The sequence below is a fragment of the Gouania willdenowi genome, assembly GCF_900634775.1.
Source record: "Gouania willdenowi chromosome 24 unlocalized genomic scaffold, fGouWil2.1 scaffold_320_arrow_ctg1, whole genome shotgun sequence".
Classification (NCBI taxonomy): domain Eukaryota; kingdom Metazoa; phylum Chordata; class Actinopteri; order Blenniiformes; family Gobiesocidae; genus Gouania; species Gouania willdenowi.
The window spans coordinates 1,824,151-1,837,902 of NW_021144848.1; the positions used below are offsets into that span (position 1 = coordinate 1,824,151).

General features: G+C 38.7%; 1 protein-coding gene across 8 annotated transcripts in view; it reads left to right on the forward strand.

The window, feature by feature from the left end:
• Positions 1 to 13,752, forward strand: part of tbc1d32 (TBC1 domain family, member 32) — a 116,422-nt gene that overhangs the window by 67,451 nt on the left and 35,219 nt on the right. For all 8 annotated transcript variants that reach the window (XR_003672999.1, XM_028440609.1, XM_028440607.1 and 5 more), the window contains 8 exons: positions 1,495 to 1,584; positions 3,354 to 3,496; positions 4,043 to 4,158; positions 4,231 to 4,423; positions 4,707 to 4,786; positions 6,208 to 6,346; positions 12,819 to 12,906; positions 12,968 to 13,086. Coding sequence is in view for 7 of the 8 variants with exons in the window: in XM_028440609.1 (XP_028296410.1) it covers positions 1,495 to 1,584; positions 3,354 to 3,496; positions 4,043 to 4,158; positions 4,231 to 4,423; positions 4,707 to 4,786; positions 6,208 to 6,346; positions 12,819 to 12,906; positions 12,968 to 13,086 (968 nt within the window). In the remaining variant the exon portion in view is untranslated. The remainder of the gene's footprint in view (positions 1 to 1,494; positions 1,585 to 3,353; positions 3,497 to 4,042; positions 4,159 to 4,230; positions 4,424 to 4,706; positions 4,787 to 6,207; positions 6,347 to 12,818; positions 12,907 to 12,967; positions 13,087 to 13,752) is intronic.

Genomic DNA, 13,752 nt, shown 5'->3' on the forward strand with positions numbered 1-13,752 from the left:
GAAGTCACCTCTTTCTTTCTTTTTTACAATGACACCAAAAAATACACAAAATAACAAGAAAAATACACAAAGTAACAAAATACTCAAGACAACAACAGAGATGAACAAAACAGCAACAAAAATAAAGAAGATAATACACAAAACAAGCAAAAAAACACATGACAAAAACAAATCAAAACAACAGCAAATGTACACAACAGGAGAGACAGAAATACACAGAAAAATATCAGACAATACAGAAAAATACACAAAATAACCACAAAGATGCACAAATCAGCAACAAAAATACTGAAAAATGACTCCAAAAATTGCATAAATCAAATCAATTGTAATAATTACTCAAATTACTCACAAAGTAACAAGAAAATACATAGAATTGCAACAGAAATACATAAGATAACAAAATACATCAACAAAAACATAAAATTACCACAAATGTAATCTATCTATCTATCTATCTATCTATCTATCTATCTATCTATCTATCTATCTATCTATCTATCTATCTATCTATCTATCTATCTATCTATCTATCTATCTATCTATCTATCTATCTATCTATCTATCTATCTATCTATCTATCTATCTATCTTTCTTTCTTTCAGAATCCTGTTTTCTCTTCTGTCACTGTTTCTCTGCAGTGGCCGTTTGTGTTGACGTGAACTTTATTACAAATGCTTTGTGAACGAAATAACAAACACAACACAATAAGAAATCATCTTCTGCACATCAAAGGTGACACAAAATAACAAAAACACACAAAATGACAACAAAAATTCATAGAAGGGCAACGAAAACACTGAAATTACTCCAAAATTACACAAAATAAAGAAAACAACAAAAAACACGACAAAAAAATAATCAAAACAACAGCAATTATACACATAATAGCGACGACAGAAATACACAGAAATACACAATACAGATAAATGCATAAAATAACCGCAAAGATACACAAAAAGGCAGCAAAAACACTAAATTACTCAACAAAAAAAGCCCAATTGTAATAATTACTATAATAATTAAATTCAACTTTATTTATATAGAGCAAATTACAACAAAGTCATCTCAGTGCGCTTAACAAAATATAAAGTCCATAGTAAGAAAGAAAGAAAAAACTCAACAAGATCCACATGAACAAGCGTTTAGCAACAGTGGGATCTGCAGCAGAACCAGGATCAGAGGTGGCAGCCATCTGCTTCGACTGTACAATAATCAATAATGCACAAAGTAACAAGAAAATACATAGAATTGCAACAAAAATACTTTCTTTCTTTCAGAGAAAAAAGAAAACGTGTAACAAAGGACATGAACAGATCTATTGTTCTTTCTCTCTTTCTGTCGTCATAATATTGCAGTTCTTCAGAATGGGAGCTTTATTGGCGAATACAGTTATTCTGAAAACTGTTGTCAATTTTAAGAATGGGATAAACTGGAGTGTTAAACCGATGTTCTCCTGGCTTAAACTGGTTTAAACTGGTTTCTGTGTTTCAGATCCAGTGAGCCTGACTGATCTGATCGTCATCCTGATCACCATCATGTATCGATGTCCCAAACCTCAGCACAGCAGTGACTCACACACAGGTTGGCAGACAGAGACCGCACTTTATTGATGAGAAAACATAAACTCTTAAAACCTGCCAACCTGGCAACGCAGCCTCTACAGCGTTACAGCCAGTTTCTACGTAACGTGTCACTTTTTGAACGTTCAGATATTTGTATTAAAAGTAAAATGAATACAAGAACATTGTGTTCAATCCATGTAGCTTTTGTTCTTTGGTTATTCCGTTTTAAAACCAAATCAAAATAACAAATACAGTGTGATTTTACTGACTTTAAACCAAAACAGAAAGGCAGAAAAATCAAACTAGCAGCGTTTTTCTCTTTAAAATTGAATCTTGTTCTGTTTGTGTGATATTTGGATATTTAGGGGAAACTATAGACGAGAGCTTCATCATTTAAGCTCACCACACAGAGGGGACCCACAGACGGGGGCAGATCTTGTATCATGTTGTCCACCTCACACCGGTGGTAAAGACGTGTCATTTGTGTGTCGATGACGTCTCATTAAAGAGTTATTGATGCTGGAAGTCTGAATCTGTGAATATCTGCCAACTTTACCGAACAGTGTTATGGTCCAAATAGTATCCAGATAATCTGGTGACTGGCTATTGACTGTGAGGCTGGTGTGAGGAACAATAAATGTTAGAACAGAAAAAATGACATCTGTTTTGAGGGCAGTAAAAATATATTTTTACACGGTTTGATACTGCTATGCACTAACGGCAGCCGTCAACATAGACAGAAGTTGATTACAAGACACAAGGAACACCAGTTGATTCATTACACCACCTCTGGTTCATTTAGTCACATATCATGTGCATGTTTTACGTAACATTCATTTTTTTTGTTTTGATGTATTTCTGTATAATAACATTTCAATTCATCAGTCATGTGACTCACACGTTGATCCTCTTTTTGTCCAGGAGTAAAATCCGCCCCCGTCTGTGGGTCCTCTCTGTGTGGTGAGCTTAAAACATTCAATGCTCATCCTAGTTTCCCTTAAATATCCAAATATCTCACAAATAGAAGATTTAATTTTAAAACAGAAAAAACGCTTTTTTTATTTTTCTGTATTTCTGTTAATTTGTTATTGAATAACCAAAGAACGAAGCGAGTACACGGATCGTGTTTGTACAACATTACTTCTGTCTCTGCATGTGGTCTGTGTGACACACAGACACAGACACACACATGAATAAGTGGTGATGGTCTCTCTGGAGGACACTGCGATCCTTCCTGGAGGCGTTGAAGGCGCTCCTCTATCGTTATCTCTGACCTTGGACTGAGTCATGTTGCTGTGTAGAGGTGTTATCACACGCTCATTCTCAGGAATAACGTGTGAATCAGTGATCAATAGCACACCTTGGTTTCTGGGCTGGGTGCGTTGATTGTTCTCGTTGTACCTGCAGCGTGAGGAAGGTCCATCAGCGCCATCACATGCACACACGTCAAACTATAAAATAAATTAATAATAAATTACAGCAGCTGGAGCAGTTTTTATTAAAATTAATGATGATACATTTAATGATCATGATTCATTATACAGTTTCACAAGAAAAAAAGGTAAATAAATAAATAACTGTATTGGCAACAACAACAGTAACAACAACATTTGCTACGACAACAACAGCAACAAAAATACCAACAGCAATACAGGTCATAATTATAATAATGTACCACTTATTGATCAGGACCAGATCTATTCTTTATATATCTGTAACAAAGGGCAAGAACAGATCTATTTTAGATACATCTGTGACTATGACCTGACTCTGTGCTGGTGTTATCAGTGTCGTGGTGGCCCAGCTATCTGGTGATGCAGCTCCTGTGGACGTTGAGTGAAAGAGACCAATGTGCTGCAGAGTGTTTGTATCAGAGGAAGGTGATGGAGACGCTGCTCTACCCTGTTATAGCTCTACTCAATGGACAGCAGGTGTTCAACCACACACACACACACACACACACACACACTCATAATTCAATCTTTTACTGCGTTCTGAAAGCATGATATAAAATGTGAAAAACGTTTTATATTTACAGCTATATACAGGCCTGGCAGGCTTTCTCTCTCTCTCACTTATTTTTCTTTCTTTCTCTCTTTATAATGCCAGCCTGGTTAAATAAATAAATACTAAACAATGCACTATTTCTTTTGTACTTTGGATTTTTTTGAACGTAGATTTTGAAAAATAATATTTCCCATACACGCGATGCAATAAAAGGAGTTTTTAATCAAAACTTCTTCATTTTTCCTCTATTCGTCCTCTTATTCTCCACAGAGCAACAGCGGAATGTGCTTAGTGTGATTCATTTTACATTTATTTATTAAAAAAATAAATAAATAAATGAACAGCTAAGATCAAATATTGATGAAATGTATTATTATTATCATATTATCACCCAACACGTTGCACAAAATGCACAATAAGACAACAATGATGCACAATAACATAGTGAATGAACTGATGATTTGATGCAGGTTGAGTTAAATTCTCCCGTGGAGACTCTGACTCTCATCGCTGACGTTCTGGCTCGTATCGCCAACACGGACAGAGGATTATCACTCTTCTTATCGGAGCAGAGCCACAGTGAGAGGTGAGAATAAAAGCCTTTCAAAATAAAAGCCCCAGTCTCCAGTCATCAGGATAAGTTGAATGTGTTCCTCAGAGGGTCTGCGGCCCACGTGGTGGCGCGGTTCACGCTGCGTTTGCTGGACGAGGACGTGCCATTGCTCATTGACTCCCAGACGCTATGTGGGCCCTTCATCTTTGTCTGCAGGCAGATCTACAACAGCTGTGAGGGTCTGCAGGTGCTCCGAGGATACGGCCTCCACCAAGCCATTGCTGCTGCATGGAGACGGGTGTGTGTGTGTGTGTGTGTGTGTGTGTGTGTGTGTGTGTGTGTGTGTGTGTGTGTGTGTGTGTGTGTGTGTGTGTGTGTGTGTGTGTGTGTGTGTGTGTGTGTGTGTGTGTGTGTGTGTGTGTGTGTGTGTGTGTGTGTGTGTGTGTGTGTGTGTGTGTGTGCGTGCGTGTGTGCCTGTCTGTCTGTCTGTCTGTCTGTCTGTCTGTCTGTCTGACTGACTGACTGACTGACTGACTAAATACTAATATATACTAATACGTCCCTATGTTGTCATTTCTTAGACCAGTTCCATGTCAGAACGCGTCCCAACTCCAGTACCAGGAACCAGTGAGGAAGCATCCTCCATGATGATGCAGAGCACGTGAGGCTATTCTTCATAGTCCAACGATAACTAGTACCAGTGTTTGGGGACCGTTGGTGGTTCTGTGTTTTCTGTGGGGGGTGGAGTCTCTGATCATCCTCAAACAGAGTTTAGAGCAGACCTGGGCGACATGCGACTCCTAAAGTAAGAGCACAAAATTATTCCAAAAACACATCAAATGTATTTATTTATTCAGTTTATTTCCGACATGGTTGCATTCACAGAAGTTTTCTTTTTCTCTTTTTTTTTTTTTTTTTTTTTGTACATGCCGAAAAAGGAGACGAGAGAAGCAGTTTGCTTATCCGAGTCCCGTCCCCTAAAATGACAGCAAACTATAAAGAAGTACGCCACAAATGTATCATCTGACAGCAAAAATACACAAAATGACTCCAAAGACACATAAAAGCACAGCAAACTGCACAAAATGATTCCACAAATGCACAAAATGAAAGCAAGACTACACAAAATGACTCCAAATGCACACAAAATGATAGAAAAATACACAAAATTACTCCAATTATACAAATGCACACAAAATGATAGAAAAATACACAAAATTACTCCAATTATACAAATGCACACAAAATGATAGAAAAATACACAAAATTACTCCAATTATACAAATGCACACAAAATCACAGAAAAATACACAAAATTTCTCCAATTATACAAATGACTGCAAACGTAAAAGAAATAACAGAAAATTATAGGAAAACAACAAAAATATACAAAATTTACTCATAGCACAAAACAAAAATACACAAAATGACACCCAAAGCACACAAAATAACAAATAAATACACAAAATTATTCAAATTATACATAATAGTGCGCACACACACACACACACACACAGATTCCTTGCTTTGATAAATAAATAAATCGATAAATCACTATGTACAGTTTAAATAAAACTAAAGTAGACTTCAGTAAATGCTGCAACATCGCCCCCTGCTGTTAGGTGTAGGACTTAGAATGATAAAACCCTGCAGGAGTGGGAGGAGCCTGCAAATTACAAACAAAAACTCAGTCAAAGAACGTCATGTTGTTGCGTATGAAACGTCATCTCGTTTCTTCCCACGCTGTGCACAGCGCTGTGATGTGCTAATTTAACTCCTGCTCTGACTGCCTCACAATGTCCTAAAGTCACCTGTTTGTGTTCAGAGATTAAGGATTGGTTCTGTGATTGTACGTGACGTGTGGCTGATGATTTCCAGAGCCTCATAAAAGCAGGTTTAACTTAAAATGAACTCACATAAAACATCTACACATGAGATAAGATCAGACTTTATTATGAGAAACTGGGAGTATTTTACAAACCATGATAAGACTGATTAGGAGGAGGATGATATGTTGGATTAAGATAATAATAAATGCATCGAGACAAGGATTAGGATTAGTTAATCTGCTCTCTCTCTCAGGCTGCTGATGGAGGAGACGTTGTTGGACAGTTTGCTGAACTTTGCAGTGACCCCTAGAGGCGTTCTGCTGCTCCAGCAGAGCGGAGCCATCACTGAGTGCGTCCAACACATGTTCTCACGCTTCACCAAGAAACTGCAGGTGAGAAGACGCTGCACGGAGCTGCTCATACACACACAGGCTGCAGGGTTCTCGCCAGCGCTGTTGAGCGTAGGGGCCCCCAACGTTGTAATTTTGCTCCCCTACGGAGCAATGGCGCCCCCTACGCTCAGTTTTCAATAACGTAGGAGGGATTTTCTGTTGTTTTTTCCCCTTTTTTAATTGGTACTGTCGAAATGATACAAAAAGGACTTCCATCCAAAACAGAATAATAAATGTATTTATTTTAATAAAAACAAGAATTCCACAGATTTCAGAACATTTATTTAAATGTTGTAAACTGGCCAAATATGATAACGTAATATAAAGCAGCATCTGCTTGACTTCAGACGCTCACTGGTGTGAGGTAAGAAGTTACAGCACATGTGCTTCTCAGATAAGAGGAAAAAAAGAAAAGTCACTCTATGTTCCACTGCAACTGACATAGTGCAAAATGTCTTTCATTGAATGAAATCAAATAACAAACACTGCTCAAACATCAAATAAGTCAAATAAAATTTCAGCCACAACTTGTGCTCGTCTGTCGACGCACACCGACTTGTGGATATGTGGACTCATGCGCTGTTCTCCTAAAAATACAGAGAAAAAAAAGAGAATAGGAACTTACTATTTAAATAAATGAAAGCAACAATATAACTATTAAATGTTGAAACTGGCATCTCCCTTCAGTCACAATCTTTTGGAAGTCACTTTAATCCACAAGCAGTTCTCTAGGTTTTTGTGCGTAAGGCGGTTCCTCTGGTGCGTCTTTATGGCATTTATAGAAGAAAAGCTTGTATGTATAGGTTGAGGGAAACATCGTCAGCACAGAAAAGGTCAGTTTCTAATCCACCTGTACTCCTCTGAGCATGCCATCCTAACATCCTCCACGGATTGTGCACTGAGCGCCACGCTGACCAGGGAGCTCCTTTAAAAATCAATCAGCTCCAGCGGACGTGCAACCTCTTCCAATGAGGGGATGGTTTTTTAGACAGGGAGGAGAAATCTGCATTTCAGACACGGACAATAGTGATTATGTCCCTCGGGATGGAGTAGTCCTCAAACCTGGACTTGAAGCTGGTTCGTATCTGTTTGATGAAATCCAACATCAGCCCTGTCACTTTTCTCCATCCTTCCTCTTGATATGTCTGACTGGAACAATTCCAGTTTCTTGGTAAATGATTCCAGCTTTTCAACCAGGTCCATAATGGTTTTGCCTCTCCCTTGTAGCTGCAGGTTTAGCTGGTTCATATGTCCAAAGATATCCATTAAACATGCTAGAATAGACGTGGACATTTCATTTTGTAGGGAGGAAAGGTGGGTCTGTAGCTCACATCTTGCTTAATCTCACAAAGGCCTTAACCTCGTCCAGTAGCTCACACAAGTGCTCCAGCGCTTTGCCTTCATTTAACCAGCGCACGTCATTGTGCAGCAGCAGGTCATCGTAAGCGGCCTCCTCTGACTCAGCAACAAGTTGATGGAAAAGACGACGCTGAGTGCTTGATGTGCCTCTAATAAAATGAATGACTCACATCACTTCATCCACAATGTCCTTTAGTTCTGCGCTGAGCCTGCACACAGGACACTCTGGTAAATAATGCAATGCAATCCGTGCATTTTGGACGCGATCTCCTTCAGTCTCCTCACCAGACCTCTGTGGCAACCAATCATGGCAGGTGCTCCGTCCGACACGATAAGGTTGATTTTATCAATTGACAACGAATGCAGGTTGAACAATGCCTCCAGTTTGGTAAATAGAATGTCCCTGGTGGTGTTCCCTTCTAACGGAATTACAGACAGCAACTCCTTTTATCACACATAGACACACATCTGGCTGACATCTGTACTGACAGTGCTCTCATCAATAGCCAGAGATAAGTAACTGGTCTGACTCAGGCCACTGATAATGACTTCATGCACAGCATTTAACAGAGCGTCTATGCACTGATTCACTGAGACAATCACACCATCCATTGATTTATGAGTAGCCAACTGCTCCAAACCTGCCACCATCACTTCTTTAAAAACCCCTGCATCAGTGAATGGTTTGTTGTGCTGTGTGAGAACCCATGATGTCACTTTTACGCTGTGGCGTAAATCCTCAAACCAGGATCTTGCTGCTGTGCGTATATCCAGCTGTCAGGCCCCTGAGTTTCTGCCTCCACGCCTCTGTCTGGAGTGGATTTGCTTCTTTGAAGCCGCCATGCTTTGTTTCATGGTGCCATACGGTTGTTGTATTCATTGCAAAGTGCAACCACGTCAGTGCAGATGAGGCAGACTGGCTTGGCCTTCTTAAAATCAGGTAGGATGAAGGCATAGTCTTCTTTGTACGTCCTACCCTCGCCGTCAACTTTCCTCTTCATTGCTTTGGACAGTGACATTTTGTTTTGCCAGCTAGCAATCTCTTGCTAATGTCTCACAACTCTCAGCAAAAAAAAAAAAAAAAAAACAGCATCAGAATATCACGCAAGAATTGGCTGCGTTACTGACGATGGCTTAATAATCACAGTAAATGTCATTAACATGGGCTCAGATAAATACTATTTATAATGGTAATCATTTAACCATTATGTTAATAGACAATGTTTGTGAATGTGTGATTAAAACAGTAGCAAATCTGAAGCAAATTCAATTTATTTTAAAGAAATAACTTCATGAAATTAAATTTTGTTGTTTAGCAGGAAAATACAGGTTTTGTCTGATTTTGGTCAACCATTCGCTGGTCGTAAAATAACTGGCCCAAGGCCAAACTTTGATGCTGAACCCTGACCCTGCCAAGCATGAGTAACTCTATAACGATACATTTATCATCACCTTCACCAATTCAACAATAACTTTTGGCTTTAAAGAAAGGCTGGAACAAAGATTCTTTAACTTTACTTCACTAAACTTGGCCCTCAGAGAGTTATACATTTCAAAATGTTCTGCGTCGGTGGCGCTCACTCGCACACCAGGCAATCCCCCTATGCTGTGATAAATTCCTGGTGAGAACCCTGAGCTGTGCTCGAAATTGCACACTAATGTACTACAAACTCAATGAGTATAAACCAAACATGGGCAACTGGTGACTCAACCCCAAAAACTGTATTTCAAGAAGTTGAAAGGAACATAAAGACTGACATGACAGACAAAAACACACAAAATGACAAAGACAGACACAACAAACAAAACGACTACAAAACACACAAAACACATTACAGAACAGCTCCAAAGACACGCAAGCTGTCAACAAAATTGCACAAAATGACAGGAAAATACAGAAAACAACAACAAAAATACAGAAAGTGACCTCCAAAAACGCACAAATCGACAAAAAAATACACAACGTTGCAACTAGAACACAACATAAAAACACACATGACTCCAATAACACACAAAAGGATTAAAAACTGACAAAACAACTAAACCACAGACAAAGACAAAACCATTTCCCCCCTCTATTAATGCACAGGTCGGTCATTATTCTAAATGCTGACATGAATATTGATCATGTGACCCTCAGAACAGATACAATCACATTTTTGTAGCCCTTGCTGTGATAGAATTGTCCATTCCTGGTATATACTGTCTAATATACTGATTTTCAAAACCTTCAAAACAAGAGCCCTATTTATAAAACAGTTAAAAACAAAACAAATGGAAGACGAGAAGAGATGCTTTTATTTTGAAAAGGGGTTGTTTTTAGCTTGAAGCCAGTCCCAGCACCACTTTACATTCCACTCGCAATGCATCATGGGACGGTTGAGTATGACTAGACCAGAGGTCTGCAACCTTTACTTTTGCTTCATCTCACTTGGATTAAAGCTGAAAAAAATACCTTCCCATCAATGGAGACAATAGTGTATACAATTCTATACAGTAAAAAATGATATTGAATAACGTTATGTAAACAATATCTTTTTAATTGATGTATTTGAAGGTCTACAAAAATAATTAGAATTTTATAACACATGATCATGTGATCAACACATGCTCATTGCTAATTTCTTGCCACACATAAAACATGTATATTTAACCTGTACATTGGTGGTTAAATTAATCTGTTCCCACACAATTAAAATCTCTATTTTCTTCCAGAATAGTGTTTTTGTTGGTTTAGTTTCTTAACAGGGATTTAAAACTTAAGGTTAGCCACAGGTGCAGGAAAGTTGATGGTCTGTAGATGTTGCAGGAGGTAGGAAAGTGCTGAGTCATTGCACAACGTGATTTATTTTAATGTTGACTCATTATTATATCATGATTTTATTTGGTGTCATTAATCATTGATATCCTCTGTAAGAAAATAACAATTCTTTATTTTGATATATTTTTTCTAAAGCTATAGGGAGCCATTATAGAAGAGTCAAAGAGCCACATAAGGCTCCAGAGCCGCAGGTTGCGGTCCCCTGGACTAGATTTAAAAAGTAGTATACATCCAGTTATTTCTCACATACTCAATTTTTTCATACAATCTAATGTGAACACACTACAGATTCATTTATCACTTAGTATGAGTAGTACATTAGGATGATAAGTCAAACACAGCCTTTGACTTAAAGCTTAGGTTCCTAAAGTGGGGTACGGGTAAACGTAGCAATCTCATCAAAAAAGCGCAAATATAACGAGAGCTACATTACTTCATGGAATTATATTCCTTACAGATTATTATTATTATCTTTAACTATTATATATTGTTCCTTGACAGGGTAGGTATAAATTCCGAGACAAATTTCACTGTAGGGCTACATTATGTTGTGACTATTTTAATATTAAAAAAAATGTTTGTTTTCTTTTTTCTTTCTTTCTAGAATTAGCTTTTGGAGGGACATTGTCGTCATTTGACCCAAAACTGTTTTTACCACCTGAGAAATATCTCTAAAGTGAGGCATCTTTTATCAAAATCAGATCTGGAACTGGTCATACATCCATTTATATCATCTCGTATTGACTACTGTAATTCTGTTTTTACTTGTTTTAATAAGTCGACCCTAAACAGACTCCAGATCGTTCAGAACGCTACTGCCAGACTTTTAACTGGTGCTTCTAGAACATCCCACATCACCCCATTCTTGCTACTCTGCACTGGCTTCCAGTTAAGTTTTGCATAGAATATAAAATATTAGTTCTCACGTTCCGAGCATTACATGGTCAGGCCCCTAAATATATCTGGGACTTGTTGTGCCCCTACTCATCAGGGCGATGCCTTCGGTCTTCAGGTCAGGGTCTCCTAAAGACCCCAAAAACTAAATTTAAGACCAGAGGAGACCTGGTGTTCCAGGCTGTAGCTCCCAGACTCTGGAATAACCTGCACCAGTCTCTCAGGGAGCGCAACTGTGTGGTCACTTTTAAAAAACTGCTGAAGACTACACTTTACAGAAAAGCTTTTAGTTACTGGATTTTAATTTTTATTTATCCTTTAATGTTGCTGTTCTTATATTTATGCACTCTTGTTTTATTATTCTATTGTGTTGCACTTGTACTTTTACCACAACTCTGTACAGCACTTTGTGATTTTATCTGCAAAAAGCGCTTTATAAATAAACTACTTACTTACTTTTGATCATGTTTTTTGTTCCCATCTTTGACAAGATGCGCCAGCTCCGATATCTGACACTATTTTTATACTTATTTAATTTGAAAATTAAAGTGGTTGACTTGTTGAATAAGCCTACATTCTGAGTGAACTCATCTTTTAATAAATCCATAAGTTGATCATTTAAACTGTAAAAGCGGAGCTGTCTATGATAAGTGCTGTAAACGTACGACTGGAGATGATGGAAAAGAAGTGATCAGACCTCTCTCTCTCCTCTGTCACCACTTCTACACACACACACACACACACACACACACACACACACACACACACACACACACACACACACACACAGTTCCCTGGTCATCTCATCAGTGGAGTGATAAAGTGATGGAATGACCAAAAAGCACCACTATGTTCAAGCGACTCATCAGAGGTGATTGAAGTGTCTCCTTAGAAACGGGTTTAAACGTTTTGCTCCAGGAGTCCATCAGATAGAAAAATACTAGCAAAATCAGAGCATGTGGTCACGTGACAGCTGTAAAGTGAAACATTCTCCAGGCATTCTCCAGGTCACATGACCTGGAGAATGCCTGGTCATGTGACTACTTAATTAATTAATTAAATTATTATTTCAAGGGACCCCATTTGAATTCCAGGTGACCCCACATGGGGTCATGACCCCAAGGTTGAAAAACACTGCATTCCATTATGTTTTTTAGGTGTGCAGTGGTGGGGGGTACATAGTTTCAGGTTTAATGTCTGAAGAGGTACGGGACTGAAGCGAGGGGGTCAAACTCATGTTCACTGAGGGGACGAACACGGAGCCTGATGCTCTCAAACAGGCCCCAGATTTAAGGTGGGGGAAAAAAACCCAATTTCAACATTCATATTATCTGATTTGAACTTCTGCGCATAACTGACATTTACAACACAGCTACGTATGATGCTGCATGTGTGCAGGTGAGCCGCTGTGAGAAGTTCGGCTACGGTGTGATGGTGACGCAGGTCGCAGCGACCGCCCCGGGCGTCGTGGCTCTGCAAAGATCAGGTTAGAGAGCGTCCTGATGGCTCTGTGAAACGTGCTGACGTGGTGATGTCACTGTGTGCAGGTTATGTTCGAGCCCTGGCAGTGGAGCTGTGGTCTGTGCTGGAGTGCGGCAGTGACGACGTCCGAATGGTTCGACCCAAACCCACGCCCATGGAGCCCATCGACAGAAGCTGCCTCAAGGTTTGTAGAAATACGTCTACGGTCAGGGTTATGTTTCAGAGAGCGGGGACCCCCACTGTAGCTGAAGGTGGTTGAACACAGACATGAACATTGAAGAACAGTCATGTGGAGACAGGACCATCTATAAGGGGGAATGAAGGGGAGAGATTTTTGGGGTCCATCCATAAAGTCAGTAAAATGATGGTCCATTGTTCTATGAATCTGTGATAACCACATTTATTTAATCATCTGAATAATATCCACTGTTATCCAGGAACGTTTATTATTATTATTATTATAGTCATCTTAATCCTTGTTTTAATCACAAATAAAATGGATTATAAATGACCAAAAGTGCTGGAAAAGGAGGTGAAATGGGATTTTAAAAACCACAGAAATTGGTTAAAAGGTACAAATTAGAGTGGACAAAAATGGACAGAGAAAGTGGTAATATTAAAACAATTAATAGGAACAATAATTTAAACTGGCAAATAATGGGCATGAAATATGGTGAATGTGGTTAAATTGACAAAAAAATAAGAATGAAAAATGGTGAAAAGACAGTAAAAGTGACAATTATGGGTCAAAATATGAGACATTAGGTGAAAATGTGCAGAAAATGTCTTGAAAGTAGAAAAACTTTGCAGAAAAGGTATTGAAATGTGATGAAGTGTCAGAAATGGGAGT